The sequence below is a fragment of the Hemitrygon akajei genome, chromosome 30 (genome assembly GCF_048418815.1).
Source record: "Hemitrygon akajei chromosome 30, sHemAka1.3, whole genome shotgun sequence".
Taxonomy (NCBI): domain Eukaryota; kingdom Metazoa; phylum Chordata; class Chondrichthyes; order Myliobatiformes; family Dasyatidae; genus Hemitrygon; species Hemitrygon akajei.
Window position 1 is genome coordinate 39,809,183 of NC_133153.1, and position 20,508 is coordinate 39,829,690.

The following is a 20,508-nucleotide window of genomic DNA, read 5'->3' on the forward strand; positions in this document are numbered from 1 at the left end:
TTGAGGGGTGGGAAGGGTCTGCAGCTTTATATTCTTTGGTGTTATCTCTTCACAGGACCTCTCTGGGCCCAGCACGCGTGCCATTACAAAGAAAGCGTGGCAGTGCCTCTACTTTCTTAGAAGTGTTATGAATGTACCACAGCTCTGAGGGGCCGAAGGGTGCGGGACCAACCCCCTCCTTCCGGAGAATCGCAAGATCTCTATTAATTCGGGTCTTGGACCCAGGAAATGAGAGACAATGCAATGGATTTGACCATTGTTCTTAGAGGCACCTGTGTGAATTGCAACTCTATAGTACGTGCCAGCTATCAGGGACATGGACACCCTCGGGCAATGTGGGGTGGGGATTGTATCACCCTACCTTGATTGACATTTACAAATCTGCCAGTCATGATAAAAAGGAGACTGCAGGAGGCAGTACTCTAGCGACGCACCAGACGGAGACACCATCGCTCATCGCTCCTGTAAGGACGGGAAGCTGTTCGGGAGCCACGTGTGATTCGGTTCCCCTAGCTAGGGAATCGAGTGGCTGATAACCCCGAAAAGGATTCCGAACTGACAACGGGGAACTCACGTTCCCGATTCCACGATTTGAGTCCAACAGGCTGGCAAGTTTATTTTCTCTCTCCAACACGTGAGCCCCAGCGGTCTCCGAAAGGCTAAAAGCCTGCATGAACTTCAGAGACTTTGATATTTCCATCGGACAATAGTTTTACCCCTGGACAAACGATAGAGCTACTTCGTATTGTTGATTATTACTATACCCGCGGTTTAGATTGAGTATTGACGAAGTATATTATCTGAATGTTTGTATTAACCTTACTTTTGTGCCCCTTTATAAATAAAAACGTTTAAAAATGGTACCATCAGACTTCAGCGGACCTTTCTATCTTTGCTGGTAAGTGATCCAGTTATGGGGTTCATAACAGAAGTTTGCAAGATTTGGCATGATGTCTAAAATACTGACGAACTTCTATAGTTATGTGGAGGAGAGTAGATTGACTGGCTGAATCACAGCCTGGTATGGAAACACCAATGCCCTCGAACAGAAAATCCTATAAAATGTACTCTACACAGCCCAGTCCATTACAGGTAAAGACCTCCTCACCACTGACACATCTACACAAAGCACCTGGATCATCAGCTCAAGGCAAAGGGTCAGGGATCAACTGCATTCACTATATACCTGTGCGCGTACTAGGGATTTGCTATCGCGTGTTGGGCACGATATGAAACAATTAATAAAGAGGTTAAAGGACAGATATGGAATAAAATGTGCACAAATCCCAGCCTGTATCTACAATGTAAACAGCAGTAATCCACTTTAAGTGTTTTAACTGCTGTGACAGGGCTAATAGCAAGGGAGGGGCAACTAGAATGCTTGATTAGATTAACTGCCTTAGGGCGAAAACTTTTAGGACAGTGTGAAGTCGTTGTTTCCAGAAGGAAAGTTTCAAGAAGCTGTTCTGAGCCATGAAATGGCAGCTCAAGAGAGACAATGAAGGAGGGAGGAAGAGTCAAAGCTCATGCAGCACGTAACGGGCTTTTCAACTCAACGGGTTCTTGCCAAGCAAGGCTCCCATTTTCCTGCATTTGGCCCATGTTCCTAAAGGCAGTAGGCTAATGTAACGTAACTAGATCACCAGCTAGATCAATTCCCACCAGTCAAAGGTCAAAGAAAGTGTATTATCCAAGGATGTACATTTCACCATACATTATCCTGAGATTCATTTTCAAGAAAATGAGTTAACTGTCACAGGTGTAATTAGGGGGCTCAGGCGCTTTGGACTGGAAAACCTGCCAACGAGCTGCATCCCCAAATAAAAATAAACCCGGAAGCTGACTGCAGGGAGAGTGGGAAATGTCATTGTAAACAAGTCAGAGCCTCTGCTGAACTTTGGCACACAATCATTGAGTAAACTAGCCCACTTGACTCAATGGTAACACATTAGTGAGTGTTGTCATGTGAATTTACCCAAACAATTGGCTCCCTGCAATACATAGTAATAGATTGGGTGGTGGGGTGGAGATACGTCACTACCAAAGGAGGTGTAGCACCTGCTCAGCCCCCCACTCCCTTCCCGATCAGGGTCACGTGAAGCCATGGGAGCAGGTAGTGGATGGTCGTATGAGCAGCTGGTACATATCACAAGTCCTGGTTATGCCACAACTGATGCCAGGCAGACAATCTCTGAGGAGTATTGATAATGGCTGGGGTCACCCGTCCTGTAAAGACACTGCCCAGAAGGCGGCAATGGCAAACCAGTTCTGTAGAAACATTTGCCAAGAACAGTCATGGTCATGACCATGATCATCCATGTCATACGACACAAAATGATGATTAATATAAAAACTATAAATTACAAAATCTCATTCATTTAGTGCAGAGAGCAAAGAACAAAGTGAGGTAGTGTACATGGGTTCAACAAACCTTTTAGAAATGGGAAGCAGCTGTTCCTAAACATTGAGTGTGGGTCTTCGGACTCCTGTACCTCCTCATTGATAAAACAGGAGATTCTGCAGACGCTGGAAATGGGAAGCTGCCACATGATACACAAGACAGGTGAAGGGGAAGGCAAGTGGGTTGGGTGGGTGGGAGAAGCTGTGAGGTGATAGGTGGAGATGGCAGAGGGCTGAAAGAGGAATATGATAGGGGACTATGGAGGAAGGGAAGGAGGGTATACCAGAAGGAGGTGATCCACTGGCAAGAGGGGAACTAGAATGGGAATACCCATCACCAACCCAGTTACTCAGCCATTTGACATCTCTTGCCCTCTGAGGAGCAGGACCTCCATGGGTTCTGGGGCCTTTTAGGGAAGAGTTTTATCAAGGATCAACTGTTTGTTGTGGTGTGTTGCCATGACATACAAGTAATTATTCAGAATAAATTACATAAAAATAATGTTACAGGTCATTACCCTGGTCCCAACCCTTTTCCCTGGATGGTACCCACTAGTTCCAGAATCTGCAGGCAGACGCTGGAGACAGAAGCAACAAACACAATATGCTGGAGGAACTCAACGGGTCAAGCAGCATCTTTGGGAGGAGAGAAAATGGACAATGTTGTGGGTGAAGACATCTGGCTGTTTCAACCTGAAGCATTGACAATTCCCATCCTCCCAGATGCACTTCCATTCCTCCCAGAGTGGGGGTGGAGAGGAGGTTTCCCCATAATGGGGAGTCTAGGACCAGAGCACAGCCTCAGAATAGGAGGACAACCATTTATCTTTCTTTCTTTTATATAACAGATATGGCGTAGATAGGGTCACAGGAAACTTCGAACCCTACTGTCCAGCCATTGCTGACAACCCCAATTTAACCTTAATCACGGGACATCTTTGGGTTTTCTCCAAGTCATCTGCTTTCCTGCCAAAGTGCAAATATTCCACAGGGAGGATGGAGAAATTCCTTACAGAGGACACCAGGATTGAACTCTGACACCCAAAGCTGTAACAGCACTGTACTGAAGTTGTGCTGTCACAGTGCCCAAAAGAACAGATGAGGGGTTTCTAGCGAATCTGGAGGCGAAGCCATTGGGTATATTTAAGGTAAAGGTTGATAGGTTCCTGATTAGTAAGGGCATCAAATGCTACAGGGTGAAGGCAGAAGAACAGGGTTGAACAGGGATAATAAGTCAGCGATGATGGAACAGACTCAAAGGGCCAAATGGCCTACTTCTCCTGTGTCAAGTGGTCTTATGCTGTTTGCCTGGCTAAGCTCCTCCAGCAGACTGAGAGTACTGTGCAGGCATTACGCTCCCAATGGTTGGCTAGTTGAGGTCCACCTATAGCAGAAACCAGTGGAACACAAACACTGACTGGGTCCTGTGCACAACCCAGGAGGAAAGCAATCAGGGACGGATACGAAAGGAGTGTGGCTGTAACGATAATCCCTGCTCAAATCATACCAGCAGCAGAATTCCAAATGGAATAAATAGTTGTTCCTTTCCACGCCTTGCGGTGCATCGGGCGCCGTTTCTTTAGCCTTTGTCTTTTTTTTAAAAAAATACAAGGCCTAGTTGCTAGCTCAACACTCAACCCAGTACAGATGGAAGACATTCAAGGAGCTGACTGGATTCAAACCCAGGACCATTTGCTTCGAAGTCCAGTGCTGATGTCACTAGACCAGCGGCCAGCACAGAGTAAATTACTCAAACACAACTACTGTTCCACACAAGACGAGCTCTCCGCATACATGAATAGTTTAACCTGCTGAGCTGGTTATATGCAGCAACTGTCCCAGGAACCTGCACTAGGGAAGGGGCTGCTCTGGACAAGTATTCCAGAGTGCCATGACAGCATCACAGTTAGCATGACACTACAACTCAGAGTCTGGAGCTCATTTCTGGCATCATCTGTAGGGTGTCTCTGCACGTCCTCCCTGTGGGAGGAGATGCATTTTCCCAAGAGCTCCAGTTTCCTCTCAGTCCAAAGATGCACTGAGTACATCAATTGGTCACTGCAAGTAGTCCCTCGATTAGGTAAAGATTCAAAAAGACATCAATGGATACAACTCCCACAAGCAGCCATGAAACAAAAATGTCATGGAACCCATTCAAGAAAACATCAAACACCCAACGCTCAAAAGAAAACTGTCCGCTTGCTTTTTGCCATTTGCGCAGGGTATCGACATCAAACCAGGAGCATTCAGTTCATTTGCAGAGCCAGTCTTCACAGGGTGCCCCGATCAAATGGTTCAAAAACATCAATAAGAGAAACAAGTGATATGAACCTCAGTCCCTCAAAAATCTGTTCAGAGCCACGAGCCTCACCAATCAATCCTTGCAGCATGGATCCCATAATACTCCACTCTGTTTCACCAAGTCAATAAATAAAGTTATCTAACCCAAATGACAAACGTCTGTGTTTACCCAAGATTTGCAAGCAGGTCTCTACAAATCCAGAGTCTCTGATATTTTGCCTCCCACTTTAACTCTGTACCATTGAATAGCAACTAGTGGGCTCTCAGAAACGTTCAGATGGGAAATGCGCTCTAGGTATCCGACTGCACCCCCGGACAGGGTGTCCAAGCTGACTTGGCCAATTGTGAAGTTGTACAATATATTGGCGAGGCTTTAACTTTAGAATATTGTGTGCAGTTCTGACCAACCTACAGGTAACATGAGTGCAGAGAAAATTTACGAGGATGTTGCCAGGACTTGAGGACCTGAGTTGTAGGGAAAGGTTAAACAGGTTAGGACTTTATCCCCTGGATCACAGGAGAATGAGAGGAGATTTGATAGAGGGGTAATTATTATGAGGGGTATAGATAAGGTGAATGCAGGCAGACCTTTTCCACTGAGTTTGGGAGGAACTAATAGGTCATGGGTTTAGGGTGAAAGGTGAAATATTGAAGTGTAATCTGACTGATTTCTTCACTCGGGTGAGTGGTGCAGGTGTGGAACTGCCAGTGGGAGGGGCATATGCAAGTTCAGTTAAGAGAAGCGCGAATAGGTGCGGAATGGAGGACAATGGTCTGGGTGCAGGTAGATGGGACAAGGCTGAAGGTCAGGACCAAATAGCTCAAAGGGTGCAGTGTTGCGTGACTACGCAGGGAGCAAACTGGCCCAGCAGGAAGCTAGAGTCAAAGGTTAACCCTATGGCCCTGCTTTAAGAACGACGGACAGCATTTCAGTCAGTGTGCCAGAGGCCAAGTCTACCACAAGACCTGGAAATCCAAATCTGCCTCATTAACTCACCAGGGAACAGAAAACTATCGTCAGCTATAAGGATCGCGGAACTTGAGAATCCGACTTATCACTGACGCAAGTAATGAAATTTGTTTTGCGGCAGCAGTACGATAGCTAAAAGTCGGAATAAAATGTCTGAAAAAAAATAAGCAGTGCAGTAAGAGCAAAATGTTGAAGAGGCGTTCACCAACTGCTCAGAAATCTGATGAGGGGAAAAACTGGGCCATAGATTTAAAAAAAACATCCACTTTGCTTCGGGGAGAGAATTTGCCCTCACTGAACGCGTGAGCCCAGGACCAGCAACATACTTGACTTCTCTGTTCAGAGCTTGGAACACAACCTCACTATTCCTCTCTTGCATTTTTTTAATTGTAATATTATAAATTTGTTATGCCTGTCTTGTACTGTTGCCACAAAATAAATTTCACATCTACTCAGTGGCCACTTTATAGGTACACCTGCTCATTGATGCAAATATCAAAATCAGCCAATCATGTGGCAGCAACTCAATGCATAAAAGCATGCAGACATGGTCAAGAGGTCCATTTGTTGTTCAGATCAAACATTAGAACAGGGAAGCAATGTGATCTAAGTGACTTTGACTGGGGAATGATCGTTGGTGCCAGATGGGGTGGTTTGAGTATCTCAAGAAACTGCAGATTTCCTGGGATTTTCATGCATCAGTGTCTCCAGAGAACGGTTTGAAAAGTAAAAAAAAAAAAATACAGTGAGCTGCAAATCTGTGCGCAAAAATGCCTTGTTAACGAGAAAGATCAGAGAATGGCCAGACTGGTTCAAGCTGGTAGGAAGGTGACAGTAACTCAAATTACCACGCGTTACAACAGTGGTGTGCAGAAGAGTATCTCTGAGCACACGCGTCAAGCCTCGAAATGGTATCTGCAGCAATGTTCCCTTTAGTGTATTTGCCGCACACATATCTTTTGCCACTAGTACACAAAGGAACTACACAAAGGATTGCATTATGAGGGTGGGGACTTTAGGACCTGAGGGGAGGGAACTCAGACCACCACATGCAGCTGCTGCTGAATCTTCAGTAATTCTGTTTCATTGACGGATGCTATTAACACATTAACATTAATTTATTAACAATTCTCAAATTGTGTTTATTTTGCTATCAGCAAATTTATGTTTACTCCGACTTACTCCCGACTCCGGACTCGACAGCAGCAGATGCCAGTTCCTGATCCCTCTGGGTCCTAAAGTCCATCACACCTCAGATTCTTTGTGCAATTCCCTTGCGCACAAGTAGCAAAAGGCGTGAGCACATGCACACTTCAGAGAGAACACTGGGCAGATGACCACACTGGGTTCCACGCCTGTACCTAATAAAATGGCCCTTAAATGTAGACCAGATAAAGGGACTCATTCCAAACCCAACAGCAAGGATCCTGAGCTCTGGTACCCTCAAAGGACAGAAGGCCCAATTATAACATGGGACGTGAGGCCACAATGCACAAATGGCAGATAAGACTAGACTCAGAGCCACAGTAGCAAATCCCATCAGCAACACCATTTAAAATACCTCTAGTTTATACTAGAACCACTATTATCAACTATCACATGATAGCCCTACTACAGGGCTATATCTGTGGCATTCAAGACCAGTGACCCAGAACTGTAAAAGAAATCCAGGTACGACCTACAGAAGGCTATTTTAAGAGCAAAAATACAACTCCAACTGAAGCTAGAGACTGAATGGAAAGCACGTCAGCTCGAGATAGGCTTGCAGGCCATTACTTCCTACAAGGTGAAACCCAATATCACATATGGTAGTGATGCTTCACTCGAGAATGAGCTCAACACCTTTGAAAGGGAGAATAAAACTACACCTGTGAGAATCCCTGCTGCATCTGGTGACTCTGATCACTGTCTCAGAGGCGGATGCCAGCACAGCTTTCACGAGGGAGAATTCCCACAAGGCACGAGGTCTTGGTGGGGTACCTGGTAGGGCACTGAAAACCAACCGGCCAGAAATTCAAGATATCTTCAATCTCGCACTGCAGTAGTCAGAGGTTCCCAACTGCTTCAAAAGGGCAATGACTTTACCAGCTTCCAAGAGCAGGACAAGCTGCCTCAATAGCTATCAACCTGTGACACTCACTTAAAGCAATAGACAAGTATTGGCTAGAATCAACTCCCTGTACCCACTGCAATTTGCCTATCGCCGCAACAGGTTTACAGCTGATGCAATCTCACCGGCTCTCCACTCAGCTTTGGATCACCTGGACAATAGTAATACCCACATCAGGCTGTTGTTTATTGACTACAGCTCAGCTTTCAATGCAGTCATACCCTCAGTTCTAATAAACAAGCTCCGAAACCTGGGCCTCGGCAACTGAATCCTCAACTTCCTCATTGGGAGACCACAGCCTGTGCAGATCGAAAATAACATCTCCTCGCTGACAGTCAACACTGGCGCACCTCTAGGATGTGTACTCAACTCTCGCTACACCCTTCTGAAGCACTGTGGGGTGAGGCACAGCTCAAATGCCATCTATAAATTTATCGATGACACAACTGTTGGCAGAATTTCAAGTGGGGACAAGGAGGTGCACAGTAATGCGATAGGGCAGCTGATTGAACAACCTTGTACTCGATGCCAGCAGGACCAAGGAATTGATTGTGAACTTCAGGAAGGGGAAGTCGAAGGAACACACACCAGTCCGAGGAATCAGTATCGGAAAGGGTGAGCAATACCAGGCTCCTTGGTGTCAACATTTCTGAAGATCTATCCTGGACCTAACATATTACAAATAAGGCTCATCAGTGGCTCTATTTAATTAGGAGCATGAGGATACCTGGTATGCCAGCAAAGACAGGCAAATTTCTACGGTGCACCATGAAGAGCACTCCACTGCACGTGATCGGAAAAAGTTGCAGCAAGTTGTAAACCCAGCCAGTTCCATCACAGGCACTAGCCTCCCCAGCACTGAGAACATCTTCAAAAGGCAATGCCTCCAAAATAAAAAAAGCCATCAAGTACCCTCAATCACACAGGACATGCCCTCTTCTCATTAGCACCACCCAGGATGAGGTACAGAAGCCCAAAGACACACAGTTAATGCTTCCAGAACAGCTGCTTCTCCTTTGCGATTAGATTTCTGAATGGATAATAAATCTACGTACAAAACGGCTCTTGCCCTAAGCAAAGAGAATTGGCATGGAACGTGGAAAATTTAGATCCAAATTACAAAAGCTTTAATTACAGCAGCATGAAACCCGGACTTTCCAATGTAGATAAGTCACATCTAAAGACAACACTCTTCCTTTCCCTGATCCTTCCAAACAAATTGTACCGGCACCGTTTTAACTCTGGAAATCCATTTAAAAATAGATCTAAACCTAAACCCTAAGCCAATCATCATCTTTTTGAACTCAATAGGACACTATGTCGATTTATTTATTTATTTATTGTACACAGCCTAATCAAACTTCACAATCAAGTACATCTGATAATTACGAAATACAAGAGGAACACCATCAACATTTAGGTACCAACTTTAAATGTGCCTCAACATTCAAAACCATTTTACCAACCAAGCTGATGTCACATGAGATCTTCAACCGAGCTGAAGACCTAGCCCACAAAGGGGCATCTTAAAGGAAATGAACACATGGTTTGAGAGTTAGAACAAACAATGGAGCTATACAAAAGTATGTTGGGTATAGATAGGGTAAATGCAATGGGAACGGAGGGGGAAACAGCCAAAATGGTGGATGCTGGTTCATTTGAAGAGAGGATTTGATAAATACATTGATAGGAGGAGCATGGAGGTTACGGTCCAGATGTAGGTGCATAAGACTAGGCCAAACAGTACAGCACATACTAGGTGGGCCGAAGGGCATTTCCCCACGCTGTAACACTATGACTATGAAAAGAAAGTGAACAGAGCTGAAGATCATGCCTTCAGTCTCCCCGATATTCAGGCAGCAGAGATGTCTCCTCACCCTGTATTGTGGGCAATCGGGGAAAAAGGCTTGGGCCCCCAGAAGCAATTCAAGTAAATCGCCTTCAGTAACTCCAGTCCCACTGCTGGGTTTAAACCAGGGAGCCATTTTTCCAAACAGTGCAAACACAAATGGGGACAAATAACCTCCTAGGTTTTAAACTTTCCTCCAATTTCTAGGACTTGAAGATAGTCAGTAAAATCACGTCAGGAACAGATAACTAAGGGAACAATGAGATCCATCTGGGAGGTCAACGAGGATCAGCAAGCCTTTGAACTGCAAAATAACAAACAAATCCATCCGCGTGTTCCGCACACACAGAGAGAATTTAAAAAAATCACACCAAGAATCTCAGGTTGAAGATTAAATTTGTGGACTTGTACAATGCACATGAGAACACATCCAGACTGCTTACGTCTGAAACACCAGTACTTATCAGTCTTTTTTTTGCAAAAAAACACAAACTCTGTTGTTCAGTAACATCACAAGAGACACAATACAATTTGGCTTTGTCTGTGAGAGACAAATTTATTGACCTAGAGCCACAATCAGGTCAGAGCTGTTCAAATATTTTATAAAGAAAATTACATCTAAAAAAAGCTTGGCCTTGGAGGCAAAAAGCACAAATACTCACCACAAAATACCTTTTTAAAAAAAAAACAACACAATATATTTTCAAGCACAGCTGTCATACATTTTGAAAGGATTGTCTTGCATGTCAGCCGGATGGTCACAAGGTATGAACCAGATCGGTATGGAAACCAGAGGACTTTGCACGTTCCACACAAGCCTTGGGTTGGAAGACGTGAGCACACACCCATTTAAAAAAAACGACAGGGGAGAGGAGGGATTCGAACATGCAGTGCGTGCTCCCAAATTCACAAGTGACGTGCACAGTGTATAATCGCTCCCTCCCAACCTTTGCTGAACCACCATCGACACTGAACACCGCAGGGAACGTGCCAAAAGGGACGACAACCAGAAATAGATGCAAGGCTACTTAATGCCATCCAACGTGCCTCAAAACGCAAGGTCGAAACTCTCTCAAAACAACTGCTTCGCTGGAGAAAATCTGAGAGCCTCTATCACACCACCCCCCTGGTTATTAGCATCAGAGGGAAGGACAAAGCCCTTCTTACAGGCCAGACTAAGTGGATTGGCATGATTAATGCCAGAGTTTTCAAAAAGGACCACCAGAGGCAGCTTCTGGTGGGGGAGGAAGAGAGTGACCGTGTTATACACCACTCCCCGCCACATCTGAAGCCCTTTTTTTTTTAAAAAAGACAAAAACACTCCGTAAAGCTCAGTCAAGCGCAGTGCCACAGCAGAGGTGCCCCAACCCCCCTCCCACCCGATTGCCTATAATCCCAGCCTTGCAATCGTTTATCAGACAGGCTGATTGAATGGCTGGCGCGGTAATGACAGCCCGGCAATCCTATTCAGGCAGATTTGAGGAAACGATTACCTCTAAAATGGGGGTCACAGGCCTAACTCATTTGCTTTAATTGAATCCCAATATCTCCCTCCAGCTGCTACGAATTGTTGCTTGGCCTATAAACCAGCACATTAAATAAAAGGCTAATCAAATCACAACTTGATTCTTCAGCCTCCTACACATCTTGCTACAACAGGGGAAAGAAGCCTTTAAAAGGCATTAAGAGCTCTCCAGAAAGAGCAGAGGCTATTGATTCTTTATCTTCAGAATCAGAGAAAGAATCTGAGATGGTCGATCAATTTATACTCAGGGCTGACGGCTAACACAAAACACATTTGTCGTTTGGCCTTCGACATGGTCTAAACACATTTGACGCTAACACTGTGCTGCTTAGCAGATAAGCTTCAACTTCCCACCCCCCCATCCCACCAAATTTAAGCTCACTCCACTTGGAGAGGCACAAAAGACCTTGGAAGTCAAATGGCTCCCATTGCAGCCCCGTTACGTTAACATCCGAACTAGACCTGCTCAACAGTAACTTAACCCAGTCAATTTTTACAGAAACTCGCGCCAAAACAGAACATTGGTCGGAGCCAAGCGTGTGCAAGTCACCACTTGAAAGGAGGGCGAGTGGGAAGCTGGTAGGGCCGACCAGTAGAAACTGCAGGGTCTGTAAGGGAGTGACAGAAATGAAAATCAGTGACGTGGGACTCCCCATCCAATGACCCAACGCCGTTGAACTGGGAGGCTACAAAGCCACAGGGGAAGAATTAGGCCATTCAGCCATCGAGTCTGCTCCGCCGTGGCTGATTTATTATTCCTCTATCCTCTTCTCCTGACTTGGATAGATATACAGAGGGGTGGGGCTGAGGGGGACACGGGCCGGACCCAGGAAGGTAGGATTAGCTGGGTGGACAACATGGTGAGCATTTATTTGGGGGCCGCGGTTAGCAGGATGCTATTACAGCCTGAAGCATTCCGTAGTTTGCGAGTTAAATTCTGGTGAGTTTGTGCGTTTTCCTCAGGAGCCGCATGGGTTAACTCCAGGTGCTCTGGTTTCCTCCCAAAGTCCAAAAAGTAGGTAATTAGTCATTGTAAACGGTCTTACAATTAGGCTACTGTTAAATCAGTGGGTTGCTTGTTAGGTGGAATGACCTGCTCTAAACAGGGAGGGCACAAGAGCTGACATTTCAGGCCGATTCTCTTCATCAGTCCTGATGAAGGGCCTCCGCCAAAATATTGGCTCATTTTTCCTTTCCACAGATGCTGCCTGATCTGCTGAGTTCTTCCAGCAGTTTGTGTGTGTTACTCCAGCTGCAGTGCAGGGGAGTAATCTACAGCACTCGACAGTGGGACAATTCACAATACGCATAGCTAAAGGGTTAAAGGGTAAAAAGTAGACTGAGCTGTTACTTGTTAGATAGTTTGAGAGAGGCTTGGCAAGGAATCAAACTACCTCCCTGGGCCCAGTAGCTGGCTCTCATTAGGCTGGTAAGAGGGAGAATTCACGGGGCTGTATCAGCCAGAAGGAAGGGAACCTTTTGCAAATGACACAAGATCAAAGAATTTTTCCATCAGTTTACATGCAGCTTGGTTTCTTAAGGTTGTTATAGCTGGGGGTGGGTAGTAGGGATGAGCTCCCATTGTGTATTAAATGCACCCAATGGCTGGTGTCTCAAATAGCCTCTGACAATCAAGTGAAGGCCTGGGGCTGGACATGTGGATTAGCTAATAGGCCTGGTGGTACCATTTCTACTGACAGGGTACTGGCATCATACAATCAGTCGCGTTGGCAGATTGGGCATGTCAGCCGTGGTTGGCAGCTCATCTAGGAGGAAAACTCTGATCTCGAATCTCTGCTGCCTTGCAGCTATACCCACTCATGGGGAAGGCTTCAGGAGAACACCCCAAGGAAAAAAATCCAGAGCTCCTGCGACTTCACCTGTCATCAGTCTCTGCCGCTCCATGGATTCATCAGCTAGGTGGAGAAGGGGAGCCTACAGTAGGGGCAATAGCTTGCTGTCCACATCGTACCATCCAGGCTTGCAGTAGACAGCTGGTATGCCACATCCATGGTCGAACCCAACCAATGGTGGGCCTATACATGCATTGACAGCAGACTAGAAGCCACTGAGGTCCAAACTCACCCCCCTGTCAACAGGTCTTTCAGCCAGAAGTTATCAGCAACGCCGGAGATTAGAAAAACAAAGGGGAATCTTATTGAAACCTATTAGATATTGAAAGGACAACACACACAAAATGCTGGTAGAACACAGCAGGCCAGGCAGCATCTATAAGGAGAAGCGCTGTCGACGTTTCAGGCCAAGACCCTTCGTCAGAGTCTCCAGTGTGTTGTTGTTTGAATTTCCAGCATCTGCAGATCTCCTCGTGTTTGCTCTTTAGATATTGAAAAGGCCTAGTTTTACGTGGATGTGGTGAGGATGTTTCCTATAATTGGAGGGGGAGGGTGGTCTAGGACCAGAGGGCACAACAACAGATTACAAGGATGTCCCTTTAGAACACAAGGGGAGGAATTTCTTCAGCTGGAGAGTGGTGAATCTGTGGAATTCATTGCCACAGATGGCCGAGGTAAAGCCATTGGGTATACTTAAAGCAGAGGTCGATAGGTTCTTGATAAGTCAAGGTTTCAAAGGTTACAGGGAGAAAGCCTGTAACCTTAGAGGGATAATAAATCAGCCATGATGGAATGCAGAGCAGATTCAATGGGCCAAGTGGCCTAACTCTGCTCATATGATCTTATAATCTGCACTGATATCACTACTGGTCAGTTCCTTAAAGATCACCTCAGCAACGCGTTACCACCCACTGCCATCCTTTCAGAAGCGCGACTGCAACGCTCGCCCCTGCATAGTGTCAAGTAATAAGAAGGTGTACACACTGTGAGAGGCAGATTGGGAACTCCACGTACCCCGATGATCGAATTTAGCTCCGTCATTGTTACTTGCTTGGCACGTTCGACGGCTTGAGCTACTTGTTGCTGGTGCTGCGACAGGACAAGGAGCAGATACAAAGAAAACATTACATTCAATCCATCAAATTGTGTGCAACTTTGCATTTACGTAGCGACTGAAATCCCTTCAAGAATCCTCATTACTCAAGTGGCAGCCTGTAGTCTGGGGGACCACTTTATCGAGTTCCGTCTACTGCAAATGACAATCTCAGTGGCTACCCATCTCAATTCAACTTCCCATTCCCACAGGGCTGTCCACGACCTCTTCTGCATGTGGAGGCCATATCCAAGTTGAAGGAGCAAGTCATTTAATCTAGGTAGCCTCCAACCTGATGGCATGAACACCGACTCCTCTGACATCCAGTAAATTCTAACCCTCCCCCTTCTATTTCCATTCCCAATACTGATTTCCCCACTTCATCCTTTCTCTTCTCACCTGCCCATCACCTCCAGCCGGATCCCCTCCGTTGGGCCAATGTCAGATTCTGCAGCCCCTACCCTCTTCCAACCATCCCCTCCCCGCTTCATCCCTCCCCCACCCCAACAACCCACCTACCTCACCTGCCAGCTTGTGCTCCTCCCCCCCCAACCTTATTCTGCCCCCTTCCTTTCCAGTCCCGATGAAGGATCTCAGCCCAAGACGTCAACTGTATATTCCTCCCCATAGATGCTGACTGACCTCATGAGTTCCTCCGCATTTTGTGTCACACAGAACAATCCTCCTTTACTTTAACAGCTTATGCAGAAGAACCACAACATATAGAACTAAATATAAATGGCTGGGAGATACCCCCCAGTTACTGTGTGTGAGTGGGGTTGAATTTAAACCAACCATTCTACAATCATCACCATCATCCACTCACTGCATTTTGCCGGAGGAACAACCCCGCTTATAGAGGCCAGGTTCTGATGTAGCTACGGTCGCTGTCTGCTCCTAAACCAAGCTGTAACCCCAGCTGAAACTGGGAGCTGGTAATAGTCTCTCTGCCTGTTTATATGGCATAGGGGGACAGATGGGAGGAGAATTAAGGAGGTAATACTGAGGCTTTTTTTAAAGCATTGTTCAGAACACATTCAGTATATTGTGAGCAGTTTCACACCCCTTTATTTAAGAGTGCTGGCATTGCCACGAGTCCAGGGTTTCACGAGAGCGATCCTGGGAATTAAAGGGTGAACATATGAGGAGTGTTTGACGGCTCTGGGCCTGCAGTTAAGAATGAGTGGGACATTATTGCAACCTATCAAAATACTGACTGGCCTAGATAGAGTGGATGTCAAGAGGATGTTTTCCATCATGGGGGGGTCTAGGACAAGAGGACAGCCTCAATAGGAGGGGCATCCTTTTAAGAACAGAGATGAGGGGGAATTTGTTTAGCCAGAGGGTGGTGAATCTATTGAATCCACTGGCACAAACAGCTGTGAAGGCCAAGTCATTGGCTATATTTAAAGTAGAGTTTGGTAGGTTCTTGAACTGTAAAGGTGCCACAGGTTATGATGAGACAGAAGTAAATGGGGTTGAGAAGGATGCTAAAATCAGCCATGAATGAATAGCAGAGTAGATCGATGGGCTGAATGCCGAATTCTGCTCCTGTGCCTCATGGCCTTAAGAGTCCCACCAGCTCTAGATTAAAGAGGGCAGGTGATACATCAATCTCCTCCAAGTTGCAACATGGGGAAGCAGAGAAAGCAGTCCCGCAGGACGAGGACAATAGCATAACCTGGAAGTAACCCAGTGAGATGAAACAGGAACGGGACTTTGGGAGTATTCCTTCCGAGCTCACAGTTCAGCAAGCCACTCAACACCTCCACCCACCAAGGACGAAAGCCAAAGTTGAGATGTTGAGTATTGAAAGGCCTGGACAGTGAAAGTGAAGAGGATGCCCCCATCAGCAGGAAAGTCTAGGATTTAAGGGCACAGCCTCAGAATAGAAGGACATCCCTTTAGAACCAAGGAGAAATCTTCAGAGGGTGGTGAATCGGTGAAAAAAGGGCAAAAATACTCAAATGTGAAATCAAAGCCACTTCCTTTTCTCTCCCCTTCCTCCCCACCCCTCGCCCACAACCTCAAAAGCTTGAAGCAACCCAGAACAGACTCTGGCAAAATGCAGGCGTGATAACGGAAAGTAGTGGACTTGGATTGGACAAGTGGGTACCCGAAGGTGTGACACATTGGCAGGTAGATATCTCACAAAGCAGCAAACAGGCCGAGAGGCTAAAGGGTTTTTTGTTTGGACAAATCTCAACACAACTGCACTGATATGATTAGCCAGAGGCCCCATCACAACCAGAACACAAAACAAGTCAGTCCAAGCATTGAATACTCCTGTTTCAGGCAAAAAAAAAGTCTTAAGCAGCTGCTGTATGGTGTAAAATGTTGATTAAAACAAGAACTACACAGGACCACTCACCTCTTGAGAGAGAAAAGGCATAATCTGTGCCAAGATGGTGTTTAGCCGTTTGGCAATCTCCGTCTGAATGGGAAGGAAACGAAAGGTTGATTAGCATTCCGGGAAAAAGTCTCTTCACACAGGGTTGAGAGAACATGAAACCGAGTCTGAACTGCGAACTCCTGACCGATGCTTCACAAGTAGTCACTTTATGGATGGGGAACGCGATTGCAGTAATTGTAATGACGGGCCCAGTAGAAGGGGTTGACCCCCCCCCCCCCCAGTGGCCTTCTGGTCACGGTTTTTGAAGTCTCACACTTATACAAGGGCGGGCCGTTCGAGTTCAAAAACACAAGCTGCCCAACAGCTGTGTCGCTCAAGATTTCCAATAAACTTTATTCATACAATTACTTTACAAGAATAAATTGTGCAATGCCTTTTCATTCTTACGTTTATAGACTATGCGTTCAGTACTTCATTATAGAGATACAGCATGGTGACAGGCCTGCGCCGCACAATTACGCCCATGTGACCAATTAACCACTAACCCTCACATCTATGGAGCATGGGAAGACCAAGCAGAACCCCAGTCACAGGGAGAACAATCTCCTTACAGACAGCAGCAGAAACTAAAGCCTGGTCATTGCCACTGTAACACCATTACACTAACCGCTACTCTTAAGGTTCCTTGCAGATGTTATAGCCGAGGGTGGTAGTGGGGATCAGTTCCCACTACTTAAATGCTCCCAATGGTGTGCAACTCAAACAGCCTCTGACAACCAGGCCCAGCTCCTGGCCTTCACGTGCGGTTTAGCTACTAAGCCTGGTGGAATCCTTCCTACTGACAGGACATGGAACGAAGTTATTGGGCACCTTAAAACTACTCGCTCCAGGCAGATGGGGCTTGTCAGCCCATCTAGAAGGAAAGTTCTGCCTTGCGGTCACGGGGAAGGGCTTCAGGAGTAAACCCCCTAAGGAAAAATAAATCTGGAACTGGAGACCCCAGGGCAGTCCTACATTGAATTCAACCACTGACTGGCAACCCGTGACACTGCAGTTTGGCACCAGTATCGGTCTCTGCTGTTCATCAGACGCACGGAGAGGGGCAGCTTGCCACACGGGCAAGAGATTTCTCTCCATATTGTACTCCTCTGGCTTACGTATCCAGACAGCTAGGATGCTGACCGACAGAGGCCTCAACAATCACTATGCCACCTCTGTTCTATAGCATTCCTTAAAACCAACAGAACTGTTCTCTCACGTGCCCTCAGTGTGCTACACCACTGCAGTATTTGAGGGGCTCCCTCCCAGCCAGCAGAGGAAGAGCCATACTGTGCTCCCTCCCTACCGAGCGCTTGTAGCACTCCTTCACAGACATCGCTGCGCTGAAAACAAGCTTCAGGCCACCTTTCACCGAGATGACAGTCTGCCAGCAGCACTTGCCCGCACGTGCTCCCTGGGAACAGGCCGCAGAATCAGAGAGCCCTCCGTCCCACAGCTGTACAGGATGAACTGTGACACAAACCCTCGCGTCTTTCTCCACAGCCCCTTCGCAGTCCACAAAGAGGCCTGCCAAATCCGTGTCCTTACAGTCCAGGTTGGTCACTATACCCAGCCACATCTGCTCCGTCCCAGGCAGTGCCCAGTTAACACAGTGATTAAAAGTCAGTCCCACAGCAAGGGGCCAATCTGTGAATGAGCAGGTAGCACTTCCGTTGGGGCAAGAGAATCGAGGATCAACTTCATTCACCATATACATTTACGTGTATTAGAATTTGCTGTGGTGTGTTGGTCAGGATGTGACATGCAGCAAAAAACATTCCCTTATAAGAATAATTATATGGGAAAGTACTGATATGGGATAAAATGTGCATAAATACCAGCATTTATAATGCCAACAGCATTATGAATGATTTAGAGGGCTTACAGTGCACTGAAAGGTAATGGATAGAAGTGGCAGGACCGTTGGATAAGGACAGGTGTATAAAATTGTGAGGAGCAGAGATGGAGGTTGGAGGTTCACTGCACAGTCTCCCCCCACCCCACGGTATTTATTTATTGATATACTGTGCCAAGTAGGCCCTTCGATCCCTACCACCAAGCAACCCCCCCCCGCGGATTTAATCCTAATCTAACCAGGGGACAATTTACAATGACCACTTAACCTACCAACCAGTACAGCTTCGGGCTGTGGGGGGAAACCGAAACACTCGGAGAAAACCCACACGGTCACAGGCAGCGGCCAGAAATCAAGAACGAAGGCATAGGAATGTGAGGGAACCTGTGGGGCCACTTCTCAGCCAGAGGATGGGCAAGAGCTGTCAGGAGGTGGTATTTGCATTGGGTACATTAAGAAAATTGAGATAGGACAGGGGTTTCCAATCTTTTTTTAAAATGCCATGGACCAATACCATGGCACACGGGTCGGGAATCCCGGTTTAAGGAATATGGGCCAAAGGTGGGCAAATGGAACAATGTTAGAAGGGAGTCTTGTTTAGCATGTACCAGTTGGGCAGAAGAGGCCACTTCCCCACTATACAACAGCTTTTCCTAACCCATTTATACACCCACTCTTTTTAAAGCCCTGGAAACTGCCTAGACATCAGACTACCCAAACGGCAGAAAGATCAACAATTTATGACCTATAAGCCTATTGCCATAGTAACAGGCAGCTGAGAACAGGACACAAGGTGAATTATGCATCTCCTGCTCCAAGACAGACCATGTCTAAAGTGGAACTAGGGGAGGAAAAAAACTCCAATACTACAAACCCAATACTGATTTGTTCAATCAATGAGCCTTGAAAAAGGGATTATATTTTTACACAATGAAAAAGAATAGACCTCGTAACACCTTAACTAGGCACAGGAATACCTCCCGAGTATAGTCCCAAGCGTTCCACAAGTCAAAAGGTTCTCTCTTCTGGCTCCGTTTGATTAAACATGCAATTCTCCAAGCAGTCCAATTAAACGCACACATTGTCGTGTAACTACATTACAGGTCACATAATAAAGAGGCTGCATTAAAGATTTATCTCCAGGGGATCTGTGACTCGTAGACGGTAGGCAGTGGGGGGGGGGGAAGGTAGACAGCACTCAGCAGGGCTACGACACATCAGGTTACTCTCGACAATCTGTGAAGATTGCTGAACACCGCTCTCAGAATACCAGATATTTCACAGGCTCGTGTACACGGGAAGGCATAATTATTGCTTCAAAATACTTCAGAAGGCCTATCGGTACATGCTCAGTTTACCCAGGGGGGGGGGAGGAGAGAGATCTCAGCGGTGAAACTGGCGGAAGGTAATGTCACATCACAACAGCAGTGAAGTGTCCCCAGTCGTCTTGCACTCCATGCCACTGAAACTCGACCCCGACCTGTCAAGCACTGTGTGATTGCTCCCCGAGTATCAGCCTCCGCACGTTAAACAAAGTCACGTACAGACGTTCTCCATTAAGGGAATATCCCCTCGGGAGAACATCATACTCGACTCGAGTGATCGCACTGCTGCTCGTGGGGGTACCCATTAAAGTTTCATTACAGCACCACTTCCAAGTCACCTGCTTCCTTCCCTCTTGTCACGGACTGGTGTGCGATCTTTTGATGTTAAGCAGCTGTCAAAATGGCCTTGGCGCCAACTACAACAAATCCAGCAAGCAGCCCTGCACAATTCAGGGCAGCGGGGAGCGCGCCGAGCACATCTGCGACGGTGTACCGTGCGAGCACAACTCTCAGCATAAGCACACGGCGTGGATTTCCACCAGGATGGAACTTGCCAAGGAAAGCTTTAAACCCAAGTTCCGGTTGCAAACATCAAACAACTCCCCCAAGGACAGCAAAACTACATTCTCAAAAATAAGCCTGGCTGTCATGACCAAACACTGCCCTCACTCAAATCAGCAGGCCGATGGATTTTTGTTTTTTTTTTTTAAGAAAATTGAACAACTTAATTCATACTCCAGAATCTACAAGACCTGTCAGGGTGTTGAGAGCTTGGCTGAGGATTGAAGGTACAACATGTTTTCACCACTTCTATGTTCCTGAGCACCTCCAGATT

General features: G+C 46.4%; 1 protein-coding gene across 13 annotated transcripts in view; it reads right to left on the minus strand.

Annotated features, from left to right (window-relative positions):
• Positions 1–20,508, minus strand: part of LOC140718645 (transducin-like enhancer protein 3) — an 82,290-nt gene that overhangs the window by 45,115 nt on the left and 16,667 nt on the right. For 7 of the 13 annotated variants that reach the window (XM_073032659.1, XM_073032653.1, XM_073032655.1 and 4 more), the window contains exons 5-6: positions 16,473–16,535; positions 13,993–14,097 (exon numbers count right to left, since the gene is read on the minus strand). In XM_073032659.1, coding sequence (XP_072888760.1) covers positions 13,993–14,097; positions 16,473–16,535 — 168 coding nt within the window. The remainder of the gene's footprint in view (positions 1–13,992; positions 14,098–16,472; positions 16,536–20,508) is intronic. The other 6 variants (XM_073032660.1, XM_073032657.1, XM_073032658.1 and 3 more) reach the window with 1 other exon arrangement.